The sequence below is a fragment of the Panthera onca genome, chromosome A2, assembly GCF_046562875.1.
Source record: "Panthera onca isolate mPanOnc1 chromosome A2, mPanOnc1 haplotype 2, whole genome shotgun sequence".
In the NCBI taxonomy this organism is placed as follows: Eukaryota; Metazoa; Chordata; class Mammalia; order Carnivora; family Felidae; genus Panthera; species Panthera onca.
In genome coordinates, this window is record NC_138340.1 from 8,504,014 (window position 1) to 8,530,120 (window position 26,107).

Below are 26,107 nucleotides of genomic sequence, written 5' to 3' on the forward strand. Positions count from 1 at the left end.
CCTAACGGGTCCTGGGTGGGGATTGAGCTGGCAGTGGGCGGGGCCTGAGTGCCTCCTAGGCAGGGTTGGGGAGGCTGAGGGAGCCCGGGAGGGGCTGGAGTTGGTCTCCTGGGGCTAAGTATGGGGGTGGGACAGAAGGTAAGACTTGTGGAGTGGGACTTGAGGGAGCCCACCTGGGCGGGGTTTGGGGGCCCCCCTGGCACCTCTAGAAGAGCTTGGGGGCAGAGGCTCAAGTCTGATCACAAGGGATTCCCTCTCTCTCCGGGGAGATCTCTTGAGAGCGAGGGGTCTCCTCCCTCGTTAGGGGTCTCTCAGCGGTCTCTACAATCTCACAGGGAAGGTGGGGAGGGGTCTTTTCTCTGCCAAGGGGGCTTCCGGGGGCCTCCCTCTGGGGAGAGATCCCCCTCCGGTGTCTCCTGTCTCACTGCGTGGGGGTCTCTTGGGACCATTTCCCAGGGGTCTTGGGGGCAATCTCAGAGGGCTCCTTCCCGAGGAGAGGGCCTCCCCTGGTGTCCCTCGGGCGGGAAGGAGGCTGTCTCACCATAAGCTGGAAGAAGAACCAGGCATGTTGCAGGACCGTCTCTCGCACGGCGCTGCCGCTGACCACCCACTGCAGGGCCAGCTCCTCGTGAAGCAGCTGGGGGCAGGGGCAAGGGTCACAGGGAGCTGAGGGGCCCGCCCCATTCCCTCCTCGGGGTGGGGGGGAGGGGGCGTGACCGGGATGGGATGCAGCTGCATGGCTTGGGGTTAGTGTAGCCGGAGACCATGCAGGAGGAGAGGGAGCAGAAGGAGTCAGCATGCCCTTTCCCTGGGCCTTCTAGACCCTGCTGGGCTTCGGGGGAGACAAGGCGCTCTGGGGCCAACGCTGTGTCACCCGCCCCCTCCCTCCCACTACCTTCTGCACAGTGGGTCTCGGCTGGGTGGCCGGTGGGGCCAAGGAGGAGCCCTCGAGGTAGAAAGAAGTTCGGCTAGAGCTGCAGTCGATGGCCTAGGATGGGATGGCCGGGGGGGTCAGTGAGGATGTAGGCAGTATGGACGGGGGACAGGCGAGTCAGTGTGGATGGGCCGAGGCGGCATGGACGCGAGAGCAGAGGTAACAACGATAAAGGTGGGTGACGGAGGGGAAGAGAAGCATAGTGAAGACAGAGAAGACGGTGCCCAGCAGGGTGGACGGGAGAGGCGAGAATGGGGACAGGAGCCCGTCGGCGAGGGTGGACGGGACACGGGCACACACCCAGCATGGGCGAAGGCGGCAGAAGGAATGGGGTGCGGGGTGGACACGGTGAAGAGGGAGGGTGCGGTCGAGAGACTCGGGGAGGTCGGGGTGGATGGAGAAGGGCACCGCGGTGGAGGAGAGGGTGTAGACAGTGGAGTGGAGTATAGACATGGGGTCAAAGCGAGGACAGAGGAGACAGAAGAGGAAAAGAACAGGACAGAGATGAGAGGAGGTGCTGGTGAGGCACAGCGGGAGCAGCCGAGAGCCCTGGGTTCCAGGCCCGGCCCTGTTTGAGCCTTGCTTGCAGCCTCGCACGGCCTCGATGCCCCCATCTGTGAAATGGGGATGGGGACCCATGCTCCCCTCCTCCTTTGCTGGTCAGGAGGTGAGGCCGCTGGCAAAGAAAGGAGGCCCGGAGATGGGGCCGGCCTCACCCCTGGAACCTGCACGGGCCTCGGCACTCGAGGGACCCCCAGCTCCCACAGTCCCAGCAGGGCCCTGGCCCCTCAGAACACACTAAATGGGCCACCCACTGGCAAAGGCCAGACTCAGTGTCCCCTCCTGCCTGCAGTGCACACCCTCCTACACCTTGTCACCTCCTAGATGGTCTCCAAGGCCCAGCTGACACCCCAGAGAACTGAGGGCATTGGGGGAGGCCCAGTTAAAGATGTTGGGAGGGGGCTGGCAGGGCCCATGAACCCAGATTTCCAGCAGTCTCAGGAGAAGACTGTCTACAAGGTCCCATGCTGCCAGCAGTCCCCCGCCTGCCTTCAGTGAAGGTTGCCTGGGTGATGGGCATGGAGCTGGAACGAGGTCTGGGGCCAAGTGTGCAGGGAAACCCCCCCTGCGGCCTGCTCTCCATGGCCAGGGGCTCTGAGCTCGGTCCCAGTGTTTGCATGTGCCTTTTCCTCCACCCGCAACACCCACCCTTCGCTGACTGGCTCCGTCTCACCCTTCAGGTCCCGGCAAAAATGTCACCTCCCTGGAGAGCCCCCCGCCCCACCCCCCCCCCCCCCCCCGGACCACAGAGAGGAGGAGGCTGGTGGCCTCGTTTCTGTTCGTTTCTTTTCCCCGCTTTCACACCCTGTGCTCAGACTCGTGTGTGTGTTCGGTCGGTGTCTGTCTCCAAGGCTATCTGGCAGCGTGGGGGCCAGGCTGGGCTGAGACCTAGCCCGAGAAGATCCTGCCTGTGACGCCCTAACTCGTTCCCAGGCTCGAGACCGCGGAGCTGGACACTTTACCCGGAGTCTTCACCACATCTGAAAATTCGGAGCCCGGGGCCCAGGGCGGGCCCAGAGCTGAGGACCCAGGTCTCTCTGAAAGCAAAGCCCCTCCCCGCACCACATCCCTGGGAAGGGACAGAGTAGGGGGAGCTGCCGTCTGCCTGAAACAGGATGGGAGAGCCCAGAGGGTCAGTCCTGGCCCTTTGGCATCATTCAGGTTGCCACATCAAGGGGACAGTTGAGTCTCCTGAACAGAGTGGATTAAGGAGGACATGTACAGGCCATGCAGTGCAGGCAGTGAGGTTATAGTGGCTGGTTTTGCATATTCTTTGCATGCTATTTGCATACCGCCCGGTCCCTTCTGTCTCTGCCTGAGGCTGTGGTCTGTAGGGCAGCAAAAGGCTGGTTCAGACGACTGTGATGCCTACGACACTGACACTACAGCCCCTGAGCAAAGGCAGAAGGGGTCTGCCGCCTCCTTCAGGCAGCCCCCCTAGGTTAGTGGGCCACAGCCAGGAAGGTGGGAGGGGCTCATGCTGAGATGAGGGTCACACACGTGCAGGGGCAGGTAGGGAGGGCACCTGTCTGGGGTCGGCCCCGCAGTAAGGGGGTGCCCGTCGCAGCACAGCCTTGCTGCCTCCTGGAGCATAAGCCGAATTCACCCAGGAGTGTGAGCGGTCGATACCCTGGAGATACACGGGTAGGAGGTGGAATCCATGGGCAGAAGGTAGGGAGAGCAGCACGAAACACCAAGCGTGAACACTGCCCTGGATCATACACGCAACCCCGGAAAATGTGTGTGCACGTCCGTGCGTGGGGTCCAGGCGCATACGCTCCCTGTGCACACACGTGCGTGGAGCGCACATAGATATGTGCCCCGTGCCCATACATGCGTGGGGTACGTGAGTATATGCCCTCGTGTATACACGCGCACGGGGTACACGCATATACGCACCTGCTCCACTAAGCACACGCTGCTTTTTTCAAGCAGGCCAACCTCCAGCCGCCCAGCCTCGGGTCAGCCTCGGAGTATGGAGCCCAGGGCAAAGTCTGAGTCACAGCTCCCAAGCTGTGACAGCCACAGACCAGCCGTGCAGCCGCCCAGACTCAAGCTTTCGTCCATGCTGGTTGTCTGGCGTTTTCTGTCCTCTGTTCCTCTGTCAAAACTAAGATCCTCCACCCGCCCACCTGGCGGCAGTGGCCACTGAGGCTAGAGATCCTGGGGTCCCCACACCCTACCTTGCTGGCCAGGATGCGGGAGACCTCGTCGTCCACAGAGCCAGGGGCCACGGCCAGGTCCGGGTTGCTGCTGCTGATGCTCTTAGAGCGAGCCAGGTAGAGGCTTGCGGGGCGGCCAGGGCCACGGGCCAGCGTGGCAGCCTGCACCGCCACTGGAGGGGCCCCTGAGGATGGAGGGAATATGGTCAGCCCCCTGCCCCTGATGTCCCGTGGGCCCCCTGCCCCTTCCCAATCAGCCGTCTTTGGTGAGGTTGCTTTCTTTCTGAGCCTCCAGGGATCCTCACCTGTAAACGGGTATGATTATGGGTATGATAATGGCTGCCACCTCGTAGTGATTTGGGGGAGACTGAAACACACTGAGAACAGTCCCTGCGCATAGTAAGTGCTCAGAGGCATTCGTGGTTATTGCTAATTACTTAGCAAACAGAAAAGAACCCAACTTTATTGAACCCATGTTATATGGATCACTGTACCATTTAATATTACCAGCAGCCCCATGATGGGGTTGCCCTTATGATCCTCGTTTTACAAATGGAAAACAGACCCCGAGAGGTGAAATCACTTGCCCGAGGCCACAGGGTTTGTAGGAGGCGGAGCTGGGAGTTCAAACTTGGGCAGCCTAGCTGAGTCTCTGCCTCAAGCTACTGAAGATGCTTGTTGACCGGCTGAATGAGCCACCAGTCAAGCAACAGAGACCACAACTCCTCTCTTGCAAGCTGCCCAAACCTGCCAAGGCCTGTACAGCCTCTGGGCCTTTGCACATGCCATTCCCTCTGACTGGGACGCTCTCCTCCCTGATATTTCCTGCCCCCCCAGGGCCTCCCACCAACACTTACCACTTGGGAAGTTGGGCTCGGTGCCAGGCAGTCGGAAGGCATAGTGGACATAGGCAGCCAGCAGCGGGCAGTGACCACGGGCATCCTGGGCAGCCTCTAGGCTCCGGTGGACAAGGCTGACCACATGGGCCATTGCTTCGAAGGCCCCACGACCTAGGTTCACTGCCGGGCAGAGCACAGGTCAAGTTCCAGAGCCCTGGGCCTCCTGCCTCCCCCAAGGAACCTCTTATCTCCCACCTTTCCAAGGGGTTGTGTGGCCACCAAAGGGTCACAGTGGACCTGCTCTGGGCCCTGGGGGTTGGGAGCCACTTTTCAGAAAGGAAAACTGAGGCCAGAAAGGAAAGTGAGCTATAGGAGGTCGCCCGGGACCAGGGGACTGAGGGGCCTTTTTCCAGATGGGGAAACTGAGGTCTGAGGGCTCACCGATCTGGCCGCCAATGATTGGAGGCCGCACGACCAGATGCACGAGCTTGTCCAGCACGTGGTGGGAGAAAGCAACAAGTGGCTGGGGGCTGGCGAGGCGCAGTGCGGCTAGGCTGGCCCGCAGCTCCTGCTCCACAGTCCCCTCACTCAGCACGGTGTCCTTGAGGCGGAACGGGAAGGCCCCTTCCTCCAGGACGTGCACCAGAGTGAAGAACTTGTCCAGGTGAGGGTCCTGGGGGTGGGAGGAGCTGGGGTGAGCAGGGTGGGCCAGGGCTCCATGTCAGGGAAGACCGTAGGGGGTTGCGGGGGTGCGGGGATGCGGGGTGCTCCGTGGGCCAAAGACCAAGGCCGGAGATCAATGAACGGACTATAAACGAGGAAGGAGAGGGGTACCGGCTGGAGGGAGGAGAGAAGGGGAGCGACCAAGGGCCAAAGCCCCAGCTGGGATGGTCACTGGCATGGCTGAGTCAGCAGCTTCCCTGGGAGCCCGGCCTAGTTGACCGAAGTCACGTCCGTGGCCCGAGGCCAGGCCTCCCCGGTCAGCGGGAGCTGTTGCTCAACTCCAGGGCCGGACTTCTGGGTTCCCCCACCCCTACCTGGGGGTGCACAGAGGACACAGCAGTGAGCTCCACGCTGAACACGCCCTTGTGGCCGTCCACCCAGCGCATGCCCGGCAGCGCCACCTGCGGGAGGAACGCACCGGGTGGGGACTGGCCAGCCCTCCCGCACTGATCAGCCATTGCAACACTGTGGGCAGAGCAGAGCCCCCCCGGGGGAGCAGCCGGGTCCCCTGCCCAGCCCAGGGGGGTGCAGATGGGAGGCAGCACTATGGGGGTCCACTGGGTAGGCTGCAAGCCTGGGGTACTAACGGAGGAACAAGGAAAGGAGGCCCGGGGTGAATATTATTGAAGGGAATGAATCAGGGAAGAGCGTATGGGCTCTTGGACTTGAAGCTCCCAGGGCATTAATGACAGCTCAAGGGTAAGTGGGAGGGTGACAGCATTCATGCGGGGGATGGGCCCTGGAGGTACTCCTGGGGTGATCGTGGTCAGAGAGGCAGGCAGGATTGCTAAAGGGGGACCGGGGCAGAAAGGCAATGGGAACAGTGAGCGCAAAGGCCACGGGGTGGGGGGTGGTAACGAGGCAAGGCTAGTGGGGGACACGGAGGGACGCACGGAGCAGGAGACACAAAAGCAGTACTGCGGGGTGACGAGGGGTCCTGGAGGTCGTCACAGAGGACAACAAGGATCCCGGGAGTACTGATGGGAAGGAAGGCAGGGCACGGATGGGGGACCATGAGACGGGAGCCTGGGGTGTCATCAGAGGACAAGGCACTGGGGGGCGGCTGCCAGGGCACGTACGTCTGGAGTGAGCACAGAGTAGCTGGGCGGGAGCTGGTCCACGGACACAGGGAGGCAGAAGGGGCCGGTCCTCAGGTGGCCGTGCTGCAGCAGCGGGATCCACTGGGGAGAGGCCAGGGGTCAGCGATGGGGCCGGCCAGAGGTGAGGCGGGCTGGGGGTGTGGGGGTGAGGGCGGGCGGGGGTCTCACAGTAAAGCCCACGGGGGTCTCCAGTGCGGTGCCCGGCCGGGGCTGGCAGCTGACGTGGTAGAAGGTGAACAGCAGGTGGTGGTTCTCGGTCACGCAGGCCGGAAGGCGAAGCTTGAACTCCTCGTAGAACTCTGGGGACCTGGCAGGGGGGTCTGCTGGGGGCTGGGAGGCCCCTTGCCTTCCCCACCCCCTCCTGTGAGTGTGACCCCGGTGCCACCCAGCCCCACTGTCGGCTCCCTGCCTCCGGTTCCCCTACGAGGTCTCCTGGAGGTGGCCTGCTCCCCTCCTCTGCCCCTGTCCCCTGTCCCCTGTCCCTGCATACTTGTTGTGGTAGACCACCGGCGTGAAGGCCTCGCGGGTGAATTCGCTGCAGCTCGACTTGCCAAAGATGACCTGGGGGAGGGCGTGTGTGAGGGGCCTGCCGGGGACAGCCCACCCGGGACGCCCCGCCCTCCTCCCCCAGGCCTGGCCACTGACCGGCAGGGCCTGGCTGGGGTCCTCGCCCGCCATATACTGCACTCGCACGGCGAGGTTGCGCACAGAGCCCTGGCGGCTGCTGAAGTTGAGGCAGTGCGGGTACACGTACAGCAGGTTCCTGCAGGGGCAGGGGGGGCATCAGAGGGACAGGAGAGGCCGGGCTACTGGCACAAGCCGGGCCTGGGACACAGGGGGAGAGTGGCCACGCAGCTGGGACACTGAGGGCAGGGCGGTTATGGGCACCAGGCGGGAGATGTGACTGGCAGAGAGCGGGGGACAGGTGGACACCCTTAGAGCATAGGTGGGGGGACAGTGCAGCAGAGGGTGGGAACACAGAGGGACTTTGGGGGCACTCATGAGGCATGGGGAGGTGCCGAGCAGGGACAGATGGGTGCTCGGGCTCAGGGTTCCAAAAAGTGGCCCAGGCAGCCACCTGGGCTGACCCACCCCTCCCTGGGCTCAGGGGCCTGACTGCCCTTCCCCCGGGAGAAGCCACTAGGGTTATGAGGCCTATCTCTCAGGTGGAGACACTGAGGCCAGAATCAGAAGTGGGGGGGGAGGGGGGATGAACGTTACTCCCATTTTATGGGGCGGGGGGTGGTGGTAGAATAGAGGCACACGCCCCACAGTCATCCAGGGAGCAAAACAGCAGTTGGCACTGCTCCGGGGCATATGTGGGTCCTGGAGCCAGGCTGTATGGCCTCGGGAGAGTCTTTGCCACACCTGTACCCTGCCCCACACCCCCAGCTTGCAGCCAGGCCTGCGCAGACCCCAGCATCACAGGCCTGCGGCAAGGGTGTGAGCAAGTCAGCTACCATAACGGCAGCAGAAAAGCCATCCGGGGAAACCGTCAGCGCTAAGACGCTCATTATTATCATCCGCTTCTGCTGGCCTGTTACTGTCGTCACCCCTTCCACAGGTGGGGAAGCCGAGGCTCAGAGATGCAGGTTCCCTCCGTGGGGCCTGGGCCTATCCCCTCCCAGTGCCCCCCAGTCCACACCTGGCCCCAAGCCCCAGCCAGCATGATCTCAGCGTGGCCCAGCCGGACATTCGCCTGATGCAACGGTCGCGCCACCGCCAGGCCCTTGCACAACACGGGGCACGCAGCCGGCCGGTTAACGATTGACCGGGGGTTATTGGGGTGTCAGGGCATAAAAGGTGGCAGCAGTGGCGCCGTGGCCGCACCCTCAGAGCCTCAGCCATGCCCGTGCTCGCACTGTGCCTGCTGTGTGCCCTGACCACCGAGCCCTGGCCCTCGTCTGCAGCTCCCGTGGGGAGCCTGGAGCCAGCACAACATGAGGAGCTGACCCTGCTCTTCCACGGGACCCTGCAGCTGGGTCAGGCCCTCAACAGCGTCTACAGGGCCACAGAGGCACGGCTGACAAAGGCTGGGCACAGCGTGGGCCTCTATGGCCAGGCACTGGGGCTTCTGGGGCAGGAGGTCAGCCGGGGCCGGGATGCAGCCCAGGAGCTACGCACAAGCCTGTTGGAGATGCAGGTGGGCACTTCACCTGGGGCACTGTGGGGTAGATAGGAGTTTGCAGCACAAGTGCCTAAGGTAACCGACTGTCTGGGTTTGCCCAAGATTGAGGGGGTCCCAGGAACACAGGACTTCCAGTGTTAAAATTGGGCAAGTCCCAGGCAAACAAAGGCAAGTTGATCATCCCACTAACATCCACTATTTATCGATCAGATGGAAGAGGATGCCCTAAAGCTCCAAGCAGAGGCCACAGCCCAGGCTCTAGGGGAGGCGGCGCAGGGACAGCGGGCGCTGCGGGAGAGCATGCTGCGGCTGGAAGGCCAGCTGAGGGGCGCTTGGCTGGGTCATGCCCAACAAGAGTTTGAGGCCTTGAAGGTAAGAGGCTCCCAGCCCTGGTGGAGCTGGGACTCTGATTTCCCAGGCAGAGCTTGCTTCTGAGCCTTGAGTCCCCGAGCTATCCCCAGGTCCGTCTCCCGGTGCCATGGCCTCCCACCTATATGACCCTGGGCAAAACCCCTGTCCCCTCCCATGCCTCAGTTTCCCCACTTGCAAATAAGCGTGACAACTGACGTCTCAAAGCGGAGACAGGGACTCAATACAGACAAAACGCTCCGCATGGGACAGGGGACATGGAAGTGACTCAATAAATGTATACAGTTAAGAGTAACCAGGTCTGTGTCTCGAGCGCCCAGTAGCTACCCAGCCCTGCCTTTTGATAACCCATATCATACTTATAACAAGTATAACATAGTATAACAAGTCCCATTTCATCCCCATTTAACAGATGGGGAAGTGGAGGCCAAAGAGTAGCAGTGAATGGCCAGGTCACACGGATACAGTCTGAGGGGCAGACGGCCCCGGGCGGCGTCGGGGGATGGAGGTGGGGCGGCCCCGGCTGAGGGTTCCGTCCTGACCCCGCAGGCCCACGCTGACAAGCAGAGCCACATCGTGTGGGCCCTCACAGGCCACGTGCAGCGACAGAGGCAGGAACTGGCAGCACTGCAGCACCGGCTGCGTCAGATCCAGGAGAGGTGAGCCTGGAGGGGGCTGGACGCACAGGACAGCCTGACGGCAGGTGCGCGAGGCAGCTGGGTGGGGACCCCTTTGCCTGGGCTGAGCCTGATCTCCCTCCCCAACCCCCCCAGACTCCACACGGCGGCACTTCCAGCCTGAGCCTGCCTGCGTGGAACTGAGAACCAGTCACACAACCGAGGGACGCTTCCTTCCGTGCCCCATGTGGCCCCTGCACAAGGAGCTGCCTGTCCACTGGGGTCGGCCAGGGTGCTTCTGGCCACGGAGCAGAGACAGAAACAGGCGGGGACACAGGCAGAGGAGATGGCCCCGTCGTGGAGGGGTGGAGGCAGGACATGTGATCCTTCATGCTTACACACCCCCCCCCCCCCCCGCAATTAAAGCGGAGTAGTGCCATCTCACTCTACGTGTCTCTGTGCGTCTGGGAGAAAAGGTACCTTGCTTTGCAGGATGCACGGATACCCCCATTCACGTGCCCAGCTGGGCCCTGGAGGTTGTACCTGTAGCTGGTATGGGGGGCGTAGACCTCACGGGCGGGGAACTCCAAGATCTCCTTGGTGGGCCGGCCCCTGGGGTCTGGGTAGGGCTTGACATGAAGCAGCTCCGGGGAGAGGCAGAAGTGCGGGTTCTCGGGAGCCGGGGAGATGTCGATCTTGAGCTGGGCTGGGGAGGGAGTAGGGGGTTTGCACCTGCCTGGAAGCCTCCCAGCCCAGCCCCACCCTGTCCGGGCTTCAGGATCAGAGCTCTGGCTTTTCCATAATGCCCCCTAGTGGCTGTCCTTCAGGTGCTAAGGCCAGCGGTCATCCTCAATTGCTGTACCTTGCCCTTGCGTTTGATCACCTCTGCCCTGGGGACCCAGGTCCCCACCGCCACCATGTCCCCCATTTGACACACGATCTGTCTTATTATGTTTCTTGTCTGACTCCCATTAGGGATCCCTGAAGTCAGGGATTTGTGTATCATGGTCACCGCGAGGTCTCCAGGGCCTGGCACAGCAGGTACTCCGTGTGGGTTTGTTGAGTGACTGCGTGAAAGCGACACCTCTCATTTAGGAGGTGTGGCACGCACCAGTCACGGGCCGCAGGCGCCGCAGTAGAGAGGATGGGCGTCGCATGTCAGCCAGGAACTTGAAGAGGTCCTCATCGCTGAGCCGCTCAGCTTCCTGCACAGGACACGCCCGCGTAAACTGGGTCCCTGGGGCCTGTGCGCCCACAGTGGGGTGACAGGGGTTGTGCCTGGGCACCCCTCCCTCAGCCCCACGGCCATGACACCTGCCTGCTTAAAGAAGTTGGTGACAGTTAGCGTGGCTGGGCGGAAGCTGGAGAAGCTGCAGGTGTCATCCCCACCACTCGTCCGATCCTGGGGCCCCCGACGGCGGCGGTCAGTCCAGGCAGGTCGGCGCTCTAGGGGAAGTGGTGACAGTGATGGAGGCGGCAGAGATGAAAGAGAGGCGAGGAGGGCCAGAGAGACGCGGGGACTCAACGTTGTACCAAGTCCAGCCAGCAGAGGGCGCATCGTCCCCTCCCCGGTAGCCCCGCCCCTGGCCCGTCAGCCCCGCCTCCTCACCGCCCTCGGAGTCCGAGTCGCGGTCCGTCTGGCAGGCGCTGCTCACGATGTTGGCCAGGTGAACGGCGGTCCAGGCGAAGGGCATGCGGTAGCGGCCCAGGCGGGTGCAGAACTGCTCGGCTGCCAGGCGCAGCTTCTCCAGCTTCTCTTTGTTCTGTGCGGAGACCCCCCAAGCCGCCAAGTGCTCAGTGCCCCAGGCCTACCGAATCCAGGATCCGCCCTGCCCGGTGACCCCTTGGCCACCCTGCTCAGCCTCCACCTGCTTACCTTGGCCGTGTCCACCTCCTTCATCACCATGTATGGCTCGCAACACTCGCTGATGTCCCCCTGCTGCAACACCTTCTCCAGCTGGGGGGCCGGCAGGGCCAGTGAGGCGCTGCTGGGACCCCAGCCTCCCACCCCATTCCCACCCACTCACCTGGACCCCTCACGGGCCCTCAGACACTCCATCCAGCTAGGACTTTTGCTCCAACACCTCCTATGGTTCCCACTGTCCTCGAGATTGAGCAAGAGTTGGCTTGCCCCGCCAGCTGCCCCTCCCCATGCTTTGAACCCACTCCAAACCCCCGTCTCTGTAACTTGCCTACGTTTATACTTTTGTTAGTATAAACAGAGGCCACTCCAAGCATGGCTGGACCCCAGTCCTGACCACCTGGAGGGTATGGGAGCCCGAACAGGTCCCTAACCCATGGTGTACTTCAGTTTCCCCCTCCGTAAAATGGGGGGGCCACGGCAACCCCCACTTCCTGGGGCTGTTGTAAGGATTAGAGGTGGCAAGCCCTGCGTACCCTGACCGACCATGAGCCGTGCCTGCCTGTAGGTGCTCAAATAATGCCGTTAGCGTAACCTAATAGAACGTTTTGGGGAAGGAAATTTGAGATCACTCCTAGAAACAGAAAATCTCACACAGATGTGCCAACTAGGTCTTTCTTCCCCTGATAAACTGAAAAACTCCCAACTTAAAAAGAGTTTCAAATGTTCATCTGCACGGGCCGGGATGCCGTTTCTCCCCAGGCCGCCCACTCATGGGTCTTGGCCTGGCTGTCACCTCTCCACGGAAGCCCTCTGTGATTTCTCCCCACCTGGGTCGTGTGAGGAGCCTCTTCTGGGCTTGCCCAGCTGCCTGTGCTTTCCCCACAACACACTCATCACCCTTCTTGATGACGTGGCCATCTTCTTCCACGAGAACAGGGCCCACGCTGTGTTTACCATTATCTGGCGTTTACCATTATCACCCCCTGGCCCAGCCCCAGCAGGCACCTTGATGACCAGGAAGATATCAGGTGAGGGGTAGGTCACGGAGAAGATGGCAGAGCGGGCCAGCGTGGAGATGGCAGGGTGGGTGCCATGAGCCCGCAGGAGCCCCTTCACAGAGTCCGAGTTCAGGTCAAAGTAGAAGTTTTCTGAGATCTGGGGACATGAAAAGCAGCTGGGCCACCACCTCCAGGAAGCCCACTGCGGTGCAACAAGGAGGAGGGTCGGGGTAGGAATGGGAAGAAAGGGGCTCCTACCTTCTTTTTCTCCCGCACATCATACAGGGCCAAGATGCCAAAGATGGGCTCGATTTCGATTTCAAACCTACGGTGAACGGGGACTCTCTGGCAGAGGCTGTCCCTAATACTTGTACCATCCACACATCCCAGTCCCTCTTGAGACCCGGCCCAGCCTTGGTGCATCGTGGTGGGGGGGCATCTAATTTCCACTGGGCCACAAAGAATTGCTGCTTACGGGCTTCCAGGAAAAGCCTGTCCCGTTTTGCAAATAGGGAAACTGAGGCATGAAGCCCCCCCCCCCCCCAGTAACTCACACAGAGCCCTTCCCCCAAAAATATGGCCCTTGTTCAGATGGGATGGAGGAAGCTTTTGCCACGAGAGTGCCCCTCATCGTGAAATTCTCACCTCCTGGGCCTCGCTGTGCCCCCCTCTCTGGGGTGTCCTCTACCCCCCTGGGCTGAGCTCTCACTTCGCTTGCCTACACCGTCCCTGTAACCACCTTCCCGTCTTATTCTGCCCTGCTGGCCCCCACTCACCACGCGAGCCCTAAGGAAGCATTTTAAAACTTAAAATGTGAGGGACGCCTGGGTGACTCAGCCGGTTAAGCGTCTGACTTCGGCTCAGGTCATGATCTCACAGATCGTGAGTTCGAGCCCCGCGTCGCGCTCTGTGCTGATAGCTCAGAGCCTGGATCCTGCTTCGGATTCTGTGTCTCCCTCTCTCTCCGCCCCTTCCCCACTCACACTCTGTCTGTCTCTCTCTCTCAAAAAATAAACATTAAAAAAAAAAAAAAAACCTCAAAATTTGAGGCTCCCCAGTGTGCTGAAAACAAAATCCTACAGGGCTCCATCCCGCCCACCTCTTGGCCTCATTTTTCCCCTCTCCAGACATCTCCCAGCCTTTGGGTGTGCCCTGTCCTCCCACCCAGAGGGCCCTGTATGGTCATCCCACGGTTACAGGTGCTGGATACGGTAGGTAGTGTTTGTTGAATGACTGGATATTCAAAGAGCTGGTTCCCAACCCTACTGCTTGGGACAGGCCTCAGGCCACACCAGGGCCTCCCTTTCCTGCCCCCATCCAGGCAGGAACTCAGGGTGGGGAGGGGCAGTGCTGGGCTTAGGTCCAAGGCCACATCCTGTTCAGCTCAATTCCCACGCACTTCTGGCTGCTTCCCGGGGGGGGGGGGGGGGGGGCTGATGTGGAGGGGGCCTCGGTCAGCTAGAAGTCAGGTCCAGGGTCACCAGCGCCCCCTCTGGCCTGGGTCGTGGCAGAGCCAGTACCAGATTCTGGCCTCCTAAGTCATGTGATCTCGGGCACAGTGACTTCCACCCTGTGCCTCAGTTTCCCCACCTGCGCCTACCTCACAAGGTTGCGGTGAAGATTGGAGGTCGTACGTGTGCAGGGCTGAGAACGCAGCCCGGCACATAGTTGGCGCTTAAGGACCCGGTGGCTTTGAATAACGAGAAAAGGAAGTCATTTCCCACCTCAAAGCGCACGGATGACCTCACGGGTCTCAGGGCCGCACACGGTAACAGCCTGGCTTGAGTAGTGGGCCCCAAGTGTGTGCCCGCACCATACCCCACGCGGGGCCTCGCGGGTCTGGAGGGAGGCATGGGTCAGCACACTTACTTCAGCGACAGACACTTGACCAAGATCCTCTGTCCGAAGTGCTCACGGGGCGGCTCGGGGCGGCTGCAGCGTTCCACGGCCTCATCCTGCCAAGAACCGGGGAGGGCAGCTGGGACACATCCGTTACGAAGGGCTTGGAACGCGGGGCCCGAGGCCAGCTCTGCCCCCCCGACCTGACTTAAGTTTCTTTCAGTTCCTGTCTCTGTGCTTTGGCACATCCCATTGCCCCAGGCTGGAACCCCCTTCTTCTCCCCTCCTTGTCATCGTCCAGGTGGCGGCTTAGCGGGCACTTCCTCCCTGATCGCTGAGGCCTGAGCAGGGACCTCGTCCCGGTGTTCACAATGTCACACGGCCGGGACCCAGAGGGCCATGTGAGGGCCAATTACCGGCAACTCATCATGACATTACTCCATTTGGATTGCAATTTCTTGGTAGGAGGGTCTCTCCTCCACAGGGCAGGGACGGAGTCTACCCTGTTCATGGCTGGACCTCCAGGACTTGCCATTCGTGTCGGTCAAGCAAATACAGAAGTATACAGTAGGCACCTCCTCAAAGTTGGTTGGATAAACACAGACGTATACAGAAAACGTTCGATTAACACTGCCTGGACATTCACAGGGGTATATACTAGGCTCCCGACAAATACCGTTGAATAAATGTAGGAGTATACAGTAAGCACTTGATAAATGGCTGGATGAAAACACAGGTGTCTATACTAGGTTCCCAATAAAAGTTAGTTGGTAGGGGCTGGCTCGGTCAGTGCAGATGTGACTCTTAGTCTCAGGGAGGCGAGTTCGAGCCCTGAGTTGGGCACAGAGATTATTTAAAAAAAAAAAAAAAAAAAAAAAGACGGTCGGATAAATACAGATACTGGAGACACATTAATTGCTGAAATGCTGTTTGATTAAATAAAGGACTATAGGGGCACCTGGTGGCTCAGTCGGTTGAGTGTCCAACTTCGGCTCAGGTCAGGATCGCACGGTTCGTGGATTCGAGCCCCGAGTTAGGCTCTGTGTTGACAGCTCAGAGCCTGGAGCCTGCTTCAGATTCTGTGTCTGCCTCTCTCTCTGCCCCTCCCTGGCTCACATGTGCACACACGCACGTTCTCTGTCTCTCTCCAAAATGGGTAAACATTAAAAAAAATTTTTTGTAAATAAAGGACTATACAATAGGTATACAATTAACATTGTATACCTCTATTGGTTGAATAGAGAAGTATATAATAAGTGCCCAATAAATGCTGGGTGGATAAATAAAGGAGTATATGTAAAATAAAAGCCACTGAATAAAAATACACGGTATACACTAGGTGCCCAATAAATGTTACCTGGATAAATATACTCATATATAGTAGGTGCTCAATAAATACCAGTTTGATTAAATTGTTTTTTTTTTAAATTTTAATTATTTTTGAGAGACAGAGCATGAGAAGGGGAGAGAGGCATAGGAAAGAGAGAGAACCTTTAAAAAGAAACCTTTTTTTAAATGTTTTATTTATTTTTGAGAGACAGAGTGTGAGTGGGGAAGGGGGAGAGGGGGAGAGAGGGAGAGAGAGAGAGAGAGAGACGCCGAATCAGAAGTAGGCTCCAGGCTCCGAGCTGTCAGCACAGAGCCCGATGTGGGGCTTAAACTCATGGACCACAAGATCATGATCTGAGCCGAGGTCGGACACTTAACTAACTGAGCCACCCAGGTGCCCCCGAGAGAGACAGAATCTTAAGTGGCCTCCATGCTCAGCACAGAGCCCAACATGGGGCTCGATCCCACGATCATGACCTGAGCCCAAATCAAGAGTCAGACACTCAACGGACTGAGCCACCCGGGCACCCCAATTAGATTGTTTGACTAAAGAGAAGGCTATACAGCGGCATATATTAAGTATTGGTTGAATGAATATAGGAGTCTGGTAGGTGTCCAATAAATGCTGGCTGGATAAATATAAGGGCATGTAGTAGGCATCCAATAAAAGGAACTGAATTTTAAAAAACGGGGGTATACAGTAGGCAACCAGAGAACGTTGGTGGGATACCAACATACCACATAGGGTCAGTCGCATGGGTACTGGCCTCGGGGCCCGTGTGGGCCTGTGGGCACCCACCTCATCGGGTGCTGGGTAGAGGGCCAGCAGGGCGCGGGGCCGGTGCTGTCGCCGCAAGGCCTCGTTCCGCCGGTCCACATCTTCAGGGGCTGTGCGTTCCAGCAGCGAGGGCAGCAGTGAGTCAGCTGCCAAGTTCCTCAGGTCGAAGATGCCAGAGGCCCCACTGCTTCGAGGGGTGTCATCCAGGGAGCCCGAGGAGTGGCGGGGGTCATCCTGCCAGGGGAGAACGCACAAGCACTGAGCGCCAGCTGGATGCACCTCCACCCCACTCAGAGGCGTCCTCATGCCCAATCAACGGATGGGAAAGCTGAGGGTCATGGGGTGGGGTTACCACTACAAGGGTCACTGTGAGGCTTTGCTAAGCCTCTTTCTAGAACCTTCTGCCCCTCCTTCACCATTGTTGGAGGAGGCTACTCCTAAGCTTACGTACTCATCTGGCCAATCAGAACACGACATCTGCCGGCCCCAGGGATTGGCGGCAAAGTAAGGCCATGTCTGGGTTGGGCCAATGAGAGCCTTCCGTGATGCTTTGCTCACTGTTGTCAGGGGAGGGAGAGGTCTTCCCATTGGAGCTGTCACTGGCTCAGGGCCCTGTCTCACCTCCTAGACTCGGTTGTGGTCAGAGCCAGACTACCCTGGTTCAAATTCCCACTCAGCTCTGTGACCCTGTGTCCCTGAACCCAACTCAAAGGCCCTCAGCTTCCCCACCTACATCTAAAACTAGTAACAATGGAAACGATAACAATAATTCTTGGTAGGATTATCGTTGGCATAAAGTAGGAGCCCAGTGAATATTGGTTGACAAAATTTCGGCTCAAGACCCACCAGGCCAGTGACATTCTCCTAATCACCGGGCTGTGCCTTGGTTTCTTCCTTTCTTTCTCTTTTTTTAAAAAAAATATTTATTTTTGAGAAAGAAACACAGAGCGTGAGCGAGAGAGGGGCAGAGAGAGGGAGACACAGAATCCGAAACAGGCTCCAGACTCTGAGCTCTCAGCACAGGGCCTGACGTGGGGCTCGAACTCACGAACCGCGAGATCACGACCTGAGCCGAAGTCGGACGCTTAACCGACCGAGCCACCCAGGCGCCCCTGGGCCTCGGTTTCTTATCGGCAAAACGGGTGTTGCCCTGCCTCACGGGATGAAAGATGAGGACCAGCAGAAAGTATTTAGTACACGCTAAGCACTTAATAAATGTTTATAATTATTACCCTTAACTTTTAACCCACGGGGCTGATACATTTCCTTTTGGAGTCGAGACTGTTTGGGTCACTGCCCGTCACATGGGACTGACAGCTGGGGCCTAGAGCTCACACACACCCCTAAGGTGACCCCTGCCCGGGGCTCCCTCACCGAGTCCTCTGGGCCGGACCTCTCATCCCCAGAAGTGTCCTGCTCAAAGACCTGGCGGGTGAGGCCCTTTTGCCGCTCTCGCTGCGTCTCTGTGGTGATGGGGCTGAACGCTGCACTCAGATGCTGGTACCTGGGAGGAGGTAGGGCTGGGCGGGTAGCAGGGAGAAGGGCACACCCCCCCTGCAATACACCAGAGAAGATCCACCGGAGAAGTCTGGCCGTCCTTGTGGGGACAGTGGCCAACACACAGGAGGACTAGCCCAACGGGCTCTCCTGGGCTCAGACCGGGCCTCTTGACCCTCTCCCCTGAGCTGCCCCCCAAGCCAGACCCACCTCCTGTGGGCGATGATCCAATCCTCCGTGTACATCTCCACCGCGGCCCTCACCTGGGCATCCAGCTTTCTGCACAAAATATAATCAGGGTAAACAGAGGCAGGGCACAGTGTTAATCCTTCCAGTGGCCTGAGGTGGGTCCTACCCCCCTGCCTGTTATAGAGAAGTGGAGACAGAAGCTCAGAGAGGGAGGGTACCTCACCCAAGGCCACACAGCCGAGCCAGGAGTTGAACTTGGGGCCATTGGAGCTTGACGGAAAGGGGGTGCTGATGAGGGGCATGGAGGCAGAACTGAGTTACAGACAAGGAGGGCATGGCGCCGAACGCACCCATCCTCGGGGGTCCCGGGCTCCGTGGTCCGGCATTCCCGGGGCTGTAACAGCAGCTCGAGGTCATCAGCTGGAAACTCGGCCAGGTCCCGGAGGGGCCCGGGTTCGGCATCTGGAGGCCGGCTCAAGAGCACATCCTCGAAGTCCAGGGGCTCAATGACTTCAGTGAGTGGGACCTGGGTTGGAGCAGAGTGGCTGTGGCCCCCGCCCTGGGGGCTGAGAGTGGGGGTGAGCGTGGGCTTGGGCTCGGGTAAGAGGGCGGTGGGAGCCATAGAGAGTGTTGGAGCTGTGAGGAGCCAAGGAGGACAGTGACCTCAGACTCTCTACCCGCATCCCAGAGCGGCCTGCCCCGCCCCTCTTTCCAGGCAGGAAATCACACCCTGTGCCTGGAGGGGCAGGGCTCTGCTGGAAGGAAAGGCCTGTGGGCTGCAGCAAAGAAAGACAATTCCTAAGGCTCCCTCCCTCTCCCAGCGGCTGGAAGTACCTCCCATCCCCCAACCCTGCCCGGTCCCCATCTGGGTGGTCCAGGCAGCAGGAGGTGGGGCGACCTCAGGGTGACCACCCACGGGGCTGCAGCGAGGGGACTACCCTCCCCACTCACAGAGAAAGAGAGCGGGGACAGTCCCTCCGGGCACTAGTGGGAGGGGCGGGTGTGACCAAGGCCCGGCAGAGGGGATTCCCCACGTCCCGCGTCTCGGCCAGAGAGCAGGGTCCTGGAGGGGTCACCTCCCAAACACGTACCCCCAGGGAGCCGCTGCTGCGTCTGCTGGAGTGCGGGGAGCCACTGCGCTCCCGGGACACCTGCTTCCGTACCTCCGCAGCCACCGTCCTGCGGGGACAGAAGGGGGCCACTGGGGACACGAACACTTGGGCAGTGGGGCCCGGAGAACTCCACTTCGGGCCAATAAATCCCTTCTCCGAGACGAAAATCCAGGCTGTGGAAGGGAAAAACCAGGCCACGGACCAGGAGAATCTAGGCTTCAGAATCCACGGATCTCAGCCCAGAGGTCCCAGGACCACCCCCAAGCTGGGCCTGGGGCCCTCCCAACCCCCACTAAGCACAGATGGAAGGAATTGCTCCCGGCAGAGCATGAGGGTCACAGGTCCTTCTCTATCCCTGGCACCCACCAAGGGTCTAAGTCCTGCCTGGCCGTCTCCCTGGTCCCCAACCTCCGCTCCCTCATCTGGGGGACCCGCGTCCACCCTGCCTCCCATCCAGAATATGAGCCCCGTCCCACCCTTGCTGTGGGGCTTTGGACAAGTTACTCCTGCCTCTGAGCCTCAGTTTACCCATCTGTACCTGAAGGGACCTCACAAGGCTGCTGTGCAGAGCTGAGCAGGGGGCTCGGCATTCAGGGGTCACTCTGTACCTCACTGTCAGGGAGTCGGAGACAACGCTGAGCGTGTGTCAAGAGGCCAGGAGGACCCGCAGGGCACACGCAGGAACCAAGGTCCGTGCGGTGGCCTTCTTGGGCCACCTGTATCTGTGCCGGCCTTCACAGGCAGGGAGGACAGGGTGAAGAGGGAAGACCCACGGGGGAGGGGGCCAGCAAAGGAATCTGGGACTTGGTGGGGCCGGGGTCCCCCAGGCACTCAATCCCTTCAGCTGAGCTTAGAAGGAGGGGAAGGAGAGAGAGCCACACAGTTATCTGCGGAAGAACATTACAGGCAAAAGGTACGGTAAGTACAAAGACTCTAAGGCTGGGCTGTGAGCTCCTAGACCCCTGGTCCCCCCGGGGTCTCTATGAAGGCAGGACGAGGGCTACGTGTCCCCAGCAACAGCCCCGCATATAGTAGCTACTCAATAAATATTTTAAAACGTTAAGCTATGTATTTTTGAGAGACGGAGGGAGAGAGAGCACAAGGCGGGGAGCGGCAGAGAGGGGCACACAGAATCTGAAGTAGGCTCCAGGCTCCCAGGTGTCAACGCAGAGCCCAACACGGGGCTCAAACCCGCGAACCGCGAGATCATAACCTGAGCCGAAGTCAGACGCCTAACTGGCTGAGCCACCCAGGTGCCCCTCAATAAATTTTTCTTGGTGAAATGAGTGAATCCCTCCCAATCTTCCCCCTGGTCCAACTTGACTGAACCCACTGTTAGAAGCCGCAGACATTTTAGCTGTGTGGCTTTGGGCTGGTGAACACCCTTTCTGGGCCTCAATCCCTCTTAAAATTGAGAAGGCAATTGCCTGGGTGTTTGGGCCTTACTCCCTTCTATTTTCCACTTGTCTGTGTGCCGGGGAGTTTTCCTAATAAAAAGTTACACCCCCAAAAAAAGCACGATGCTGGGGCACCTGGGTGCCTCAGTCCATTAAGTGTCCGACTTTGGCTCAGGTCACCATCTCACAGTTCGTGAGTTCGAGCCCCGCGTCGGGCTCTGTGCTGACAGCTCAGAGCCTGGAGCCTGCTTCAGATTCTGTGTCTCCCTCTCTCTCTGTCCCTCCCCTGCTCGCGTGCTCTCTCCCTCTCAAAAACAAATAAAATAAAAACATTTTTAAAAAATACAGAAATAAAAATTTTAAAAAAGCACTATACCGATTGCCAACCTATGGCCCGTGGGCCACCGATGAAATGGATGCGTGCAGTGGGGCTCAGGTAAGACAGGTGGGGGCGGGGGTCATCTGGAAGCCTCTGAATTCAACTCTGTGTAGGTCAAACAAACTTGACCGTGACCCTGATCCAACACGGGGGCCTCCAGTGGAGACCTCAGCCTCACTCCTCGGTCTCCGCGTTCTATTTATTTTCTTTGTTAATGGTCTCAGAGTCTTGCTTCTACTGGTTGGGGTTTAGGGGGAGATGATGGAGGATCTTCTAGGAAATTCAAAGGTTGTGCAAAATGAGGTACGGGCCCTCAAGTTCCCAACGCTGGGGCTGCCTCTTCTGGAAGCCTGGGCACACAGGGTCTTGGGGGATGATTTATGAAAGACGCCAGGACAGGGCACCGGTCTGTGCCCTGGTCCCAGACGTTCTACAGCTGTTACCCCAGAGCAGGGAGAGGGGAGGAGGGAGGGCGGGGCCACTTCATTTTGTCTTTGGCCCCGGAGAGATGTCCCCAGAGTGGAAAAAAGGCCAGGTCCTCAACACCGTGGCCCAGGAGCCAGTTTCCCGTGTCACAGGGCTCTGCGCTTGGGAGCTGGGCAAGCATGGACGGGTGGCAAGCACCCCCTTCTCTGGACCTCTGGGCTCAGGACAGTACCCACACCTTAATGAACGGTTCTGAGTGTAGGGCTTGGCACACAGTAAGTGCTCAATTAAGGCTTGCTGTAAGCATGTTGCCTCAAAAGGATCCCGAGAAACTGGAATCTCTGGACCTTCTTTTTATGCCAAAAGGGGGTGAGGCTCAGAGAGGGGTGGTAAGGTGCTCAGGGTCACACAGCAGGTGGCCAGGATCAAACCCCTGGGGGCCAGAGGGCAGGGTCTGTGCCCTCCAGCATCTGCCATCCCACGTGGCCTGTGATGGGGAGCAGGGCCGAGAACAGGGGCTCAACCTGCCTCTTCCATGTCCACACTCGCCCCCCACAGTGGTCCCATCCAGCCTCCGGGTTTCGGCACCATCTAAACAATGACAATCCTCGAGTCCGTTCGGTGGGATCCCTGCCTCCTTTGCGTGCCCTCGCGGGGTCCTGCAGGCATGCGCCATCACCGTAACCCTGCCTTCCCAGCATCCTCCTGTCTCCCTAAGGGCAGCCCCGCCCTCTGGGGTGCTCAGGACCCGCACCTGGGAGGCACCCCCAATGCCCCTCTCTTTCTCATCCCCACATCAGATGTGCTTCAGACGCCCCCGTGGAGCACATTTTTAAAAAGGAGGCAAGACGTTGAGCTGAACGTGGTGGTTTTTCTCAGGAAGGGATTTCAGAATTGCAATGGCAAAAAATGTCAAGATCAGGCGGTGGGTTACAGCCGCCGGTGAGATAAATCCTCCAACGGGGAAAATCGACAGCCCTATGTGACACTGTAGAGACGCTCAGAGAGGAAAGGGTAAGCAGTGGCGTCACTGGGAAATTCATGAGAGACAGTGGCCCTCACCCCAGGGCTGGCCACATTAACAGAAGTCTAGCCTCACCGGGGAGGAGGATAAAACCAGAACCAAGAGTGGCATAAGCCTCTGACGTTACGTGTTCCCACCTGTGTAAAAAGCGAGAGAATAGGGGTGCCCGCGTGGCTCAGTTGGTTACGCATCCGACCCTTGATTTTGGCTCGGGTCGTGATCTCGAGGTTCGTGAGTTCAAGCCCCACGTAGGGCTCCGTGCTGACAGTGAGGAGCCTGCTTGGGATTCCCTTTTCTGCCCTTCCCCCGCTCTCTCTCTTTCTCAAAATAAACAAAACTTAAAAAAGAAAAAGACTTAACTTTTTTAAAAAAGAAAAGACTTTTTAAAAAACTTAAAAAAAAAAAACAAAAAGCAAGAGAAGAATATGAATCCTTATAAAACCCCAGGGATTCCTCCTTATACCCCACCCCTAGCCTTCCTGGACCATCAGAACATTCTAAAGACAAAGAATCAGGGGCACATGGGTGCCTCGGTCAGGTGGGCGCCCAACTTCACTCGGGTCATGATCTCACAGTTCGTGGGTTCGAGCCCCGCATCGGGCTCTGTGCTGACAGCTCGGAGCCTGGAGCCTGCTTCGGACTCTGTCTCCCTCTCCCTGCCCCTCCTCTGCTCACGCTCTGTCTGTCTCTCAAAAATAAATAAACATTAAATAAAGACAAAGAGTCTGCCTGCCCGTGAGGATATGAAGCCACAGGAACTCTCATCTGCTGCTGGGGGGACAGGGGTGGGAGGGAGCCATTTCCTTGAAATCCCAAAGACCCCTCTGGAATTTTCAACACATGTCTCATTGCCCTCCAACAAATCACTACTTCGAGAGTGACCTGACCGCTTTGAGTCCAGCCTGCAACAGTTAAACACACGGGGAGCCCGGGTGGCTCAGTCGGCGGAGCATGATTTCAGCTCAGGTCACGATCCCAGGGTCGTGGGATCAAGCCCAACGACGGGCTCCGCACCGCGTTTGGGGCACCTCGGTGGCTTAGTTGGTTAAGCATCCAACTTCAGCCCAAATCATGATCTCACGATTCATGGGTTTGAGCCCCGCATCCAGCTTTGCACTGACAGCACGGACCCCGCTTCAGATTCTGTCTCCCTCTCTCTCTGCCCCTCCCTCACTCGTGCTCTCTCTCAAAAATAAATACAAACGTTTTTGAAAAGTGTAAAAAAAAAAAAAAAAAAGATTCTCTCTCTCCCTCTTTCTCTGCCCCTTCCCCACTCGCTTGGGTGTGGGTATGCACTCCCTCTCTCAAAAATAAATATAATGAATTGATTGATCTTGAGGTCATGAGCTCACGGTTCGGGAGATCGAGCCCCACGTCGGGCTCTGTGCTGACAGCCGAGCCCCCTTATGATTCTTTCCCTCTCTCTCTCTCTCAAATTAAATGCACTTTAATTAAAAAAAGAATACTAAAAAAAAAACTAGCTACACCTATGTCAACAGGCTCTGGTGATTCCCGACGGGACGAACATACAATAAATATATTGTAAGTACTGGCCATTACCACCGTTCCATATCGTACTTTACTTTAAACAGTACAAGTGAAAAAACAAGTTATATTGCGCGCAATAGCGTCTGTCCACGTTATTTACATTTATAAGAATTTATGGTTTTAAGTGATCTCCCCAAACTCTTTTCTTTTCTTTAAGAATCTGTTCATTAGGAAACTGGGGGGCTGTTTAATATTCGGGTTAACACGGCCCTGCGGAGTGAATGAATGAATGAATGAATGAATAGATGAAAAGAGGTCCAGGTCTGAGCAAGGAGACCCCGGTGTCCACTGGGCTGCAATGGAGACCCTGTCGGAGGATGACCGGAAGCCTTGAGCCATTTGCTTGTGGTTCCCTGGGGCCCCAGGATCATTCTCTGCTCTTCTTACCCTGGGCCCTACAGTGTCCGTTCCCCAGGACTTCTCTCATTTATTTGAGTGGAAGCCCGGACCCAAGGACAGAGACCGCGTGGCAAAGAAATGGGTTCGGAGATGCCAAAGGTCCAACACAGACAGACAATTCAGGAACATGAAGATAGCAGAACACAAAAATCGCCTGACCGCTATGCTCCTGACCCATGGCTACACCCTTCAGAACGCTTCGTGACTTCCACCCCGCTCAGGATTCAAGTTAAAGTCCTCGCCACAATCCACAAGCTGCAAGATCTGCTCCCGCTGTCCCCTTCCTTACTCAGCTGCAGACTGGCTGCCCTCCTCAGATGATCTATAAATACACTATGCCTGCTCCTGCCTCCGGGCCTTTGCACTTGCTTTCTCGTGTTTGGATTGCATTCCCCCCACGTTTGGGCACGGCGGCCTCCCTCACCTTCAGATCTTTGCTCCAATGTTCCCTTATCACCCCAGCCTTCCTGACCCGCCTCCCAGGTCTAAAATGGCTCCCATCCTCTTCATCTCCTTTCCCTGCCTCGTCCCCACAGCGCTTATCATTAACATACAATCCATTTTATCGTGCTACCCCTCCATCTACCCCACTGTATCTGCCCCCCAGGGTGCGATCTTTTCTTGTGTCTCCATCACGCCAGCTCTGGACCCACAGGGTGCCCTCTCACTTGGGCGGGGCCAAGACAGGTCCCCTGTGGAGAGGACCCCGGGGCAGTCTCTGATCTCTGACTGGCTATGGAGGCAAAGAGGGGGAGCAGCTCTCCAGCCCCAGTCTGACCGCCCCCCTCGCAGGCTGAGTCTCTTACAATCTCCAGTGGCCACGGAAATGGATCCCCCAGCGCCTGGCGCCCGTCCCCTCCCCCGTCTGCCCACCAGCTGGTTCGGTCCCCAGCCCCCACTCCCTCCATTCAATGACCCATCCATTCCCAGCGCGTCCAGCCGGTGCTGGGAGAGCCTGAAGCAGGGCTGGGGGCGGGGGGACATCCACAGCTGTCCCCCGCTCCCCAGACAGCTGGGCACGGGACGCTGACAGTGGGAGAAGAGCACGGGAAACTTCCCGAGGGGCCTCCAAGGCCCCCAAGAGCACCATCCCCGTTCCCAAACCCCGGCGCCCGGAGCATCCCCACCCCACGCCAGTCGCACGAGGGTGGGTCGCAAAGGTCCCTCCCGCTCCCACGCCCTGGGGCTCAGAGACCCGGGAAGGTCTAGACGAGGAGGGGCGCGGAGGGCTCCCGTGACACGCTTTCCCTGCGCCGCCGCCTCCAGGAAGGCCCCCCCGGACACGCCCCCACGCGTCCCCCCCCCGGCTCCCAGGGCGGCCCTCGGCTCAGCCGCCATCGCAGCCGCAGCCCCGCCGCGGCCCCGGAGGGACCCCCGCCGCGCCCCCTCCCGCCTCCCGCCGCCCCCCGCCCCACCCCGTCCCCGGCCGGAGGGAGCGGGTCGGACTCGGCCAAGGCCGAAGGGGCTTGAATGGGGGGCGCCGGGCCGGGGAGGGCGGGGCTCGGACACGTGCGGGCGGCCGCGCTACCTGTTGATCTTGTGCGCGAAGGCGCGGCGCTCGGCGGCCGCCATGGCGCCGCGCGCGTCCCGCCGCCGCCGCCGCGCGCACCGTCCCCGCCGCCACCGCCGCCGCCGCCGCCGCCGCAGCCTCCCGGTTCTGGGCTGCCCGGGCTGGGCGGGGCCGGGGCCGGAGGCGGGGCCCTTCCGGGTGTGCCGGGCGGCTCCGTGCTGCCCCTGCTGGCCGGAGGGGCGCCGGGGCCCCGGACCGCCTCCGCGTCCTGGGGGCTGAGTTGGGGAAACTGAGGCTCTCAAGGGCGCAGGGAGGGAGAGACGCCGGGACCGAGGCCGGGGGTGTCGGGCCCCGGGGGACGCTCTTTCTGCCCTCGGACTAATCA

At 59.2% G+C, this 26,107-nt stretch overlaps 2 protein-coding genes across 8 annotated transcripts in view; one reads left to right on the plus strand and one right to left on the minus strand.

The window, feature by feature from the left end:
• Positions 1-25,875, minus strand: part of DOCK6 (dedicator of cytokinesis 6) — a 43,317-nt gene extending 17,442 nt beyond the window's left edge. For 2 of the 7 annotated variants that reach the window (XR_013554304.2, XR_013554303.2), the window contains exons 1-25: positions 25,741-25,873; positions 19,019-19,106; positions 18,278-18,453; positions 17,949-18,017; positions 17,616-17,745; positions 16,263-16,475; positions 14,165-14,250; positions 12,554-12,620; positions 12,303-12,452; positions 11,310-11,390; positions 11,043-11,196; positions 10,748-10,879; positions 10,545-10,634; positions 9,977-10,139; positions 6,965-7,082; positions 6,810-6,880; positions 6,488-6,626; positions 6,299-6,400; positions 5,534-5,620; positions 4,938-5,169; positions 4,515-4,676; positions 3,679-3,842; positions 3,021-3,125; positions 896-988; positions 542-637 (exon numbers count right to left, since the gene is read on the minus strand). Coding sequence is in view for 5 of the 7 variants with exons in the window: in XM_078443371.2 (XP_078299497.2) it covers positions 542-637; positions 896-988; positions 3,021-3,125; positions 3,679-3,842; positions 4,515-4,676; positions 4,938-5,169; positions 5,534-5,620; positions 6,299-6,400; positions 6,488-6,626; positions 6,810-6,880; positions 6,965-7,082; positions 9,977-10,139; positions 10,545-10,634; positions 10,748-10,879; positions 11,043-11,196; positions 11,310-11,390; positions 12,303-12,452; positions 12,554-12,620; positions 14,165-14,250; positions 16,263-16,475; positions 17,616-17,745; positions 17,949-18,017; positions 18,278-18,453; positions 19,019-19,106; positions 25,741-25,784 (3,012 nt within the window). In the remaining 2 variants the exon portion in view is untranslated. The other 5 variants (XM_078443371.2, XM_078443373.2, XM_078443372.2 and 2 more) reach the window with 5 other exon arrangements.
• On the plus strand, positions 8,151-9,879 carry ANGPTL8 (angiopoietin like 8). Its single transcript, XM_060630260.3, has 4 exons — positions 8,151-8,462; positions 8,658-8,819; positions 9,366-9,475; positions 9,590-9,879. Exons 1-4 carry the CDS (start codon positions 8,166-8,168, stop codon positions 9,615-9,617), a joined length of 597 nt encoding a protein of 198 aa, XP_060486243.2. The 5' UTR covers positions 8,151-8,165; the 3' UTR covers positions 9,618-9,879.
• Positions 25,876-26,107: the final 232 nt, after the last annotated feature.

Excerpts from the sequence above, each read along its gene's own strand:
- ANGPTL8 (XM_060630260.3), top strand. The coding sequence starts at position 8,166 with ATGCCCGTGCTCGCACTGTGCCTGCTGTGTGCCCTGACCACCGAGCCC. Across the intron at positions 8,820-9,365 it reads AAGAGTTTGAGGCCTTGAAG|GCCCACGCTGACAAGCAGAG; the intron begins GTAAGAGGCTCC and ends CTGACCCCGCAG. Across the intron at positions 9,476-9,589 it reads CTGCGTCAGATCCAGGAGAG|ACTCCACACGGCGGCACTTC; the intron begins GTGAGCCTGGAG and ends CAACCCCCCCAG.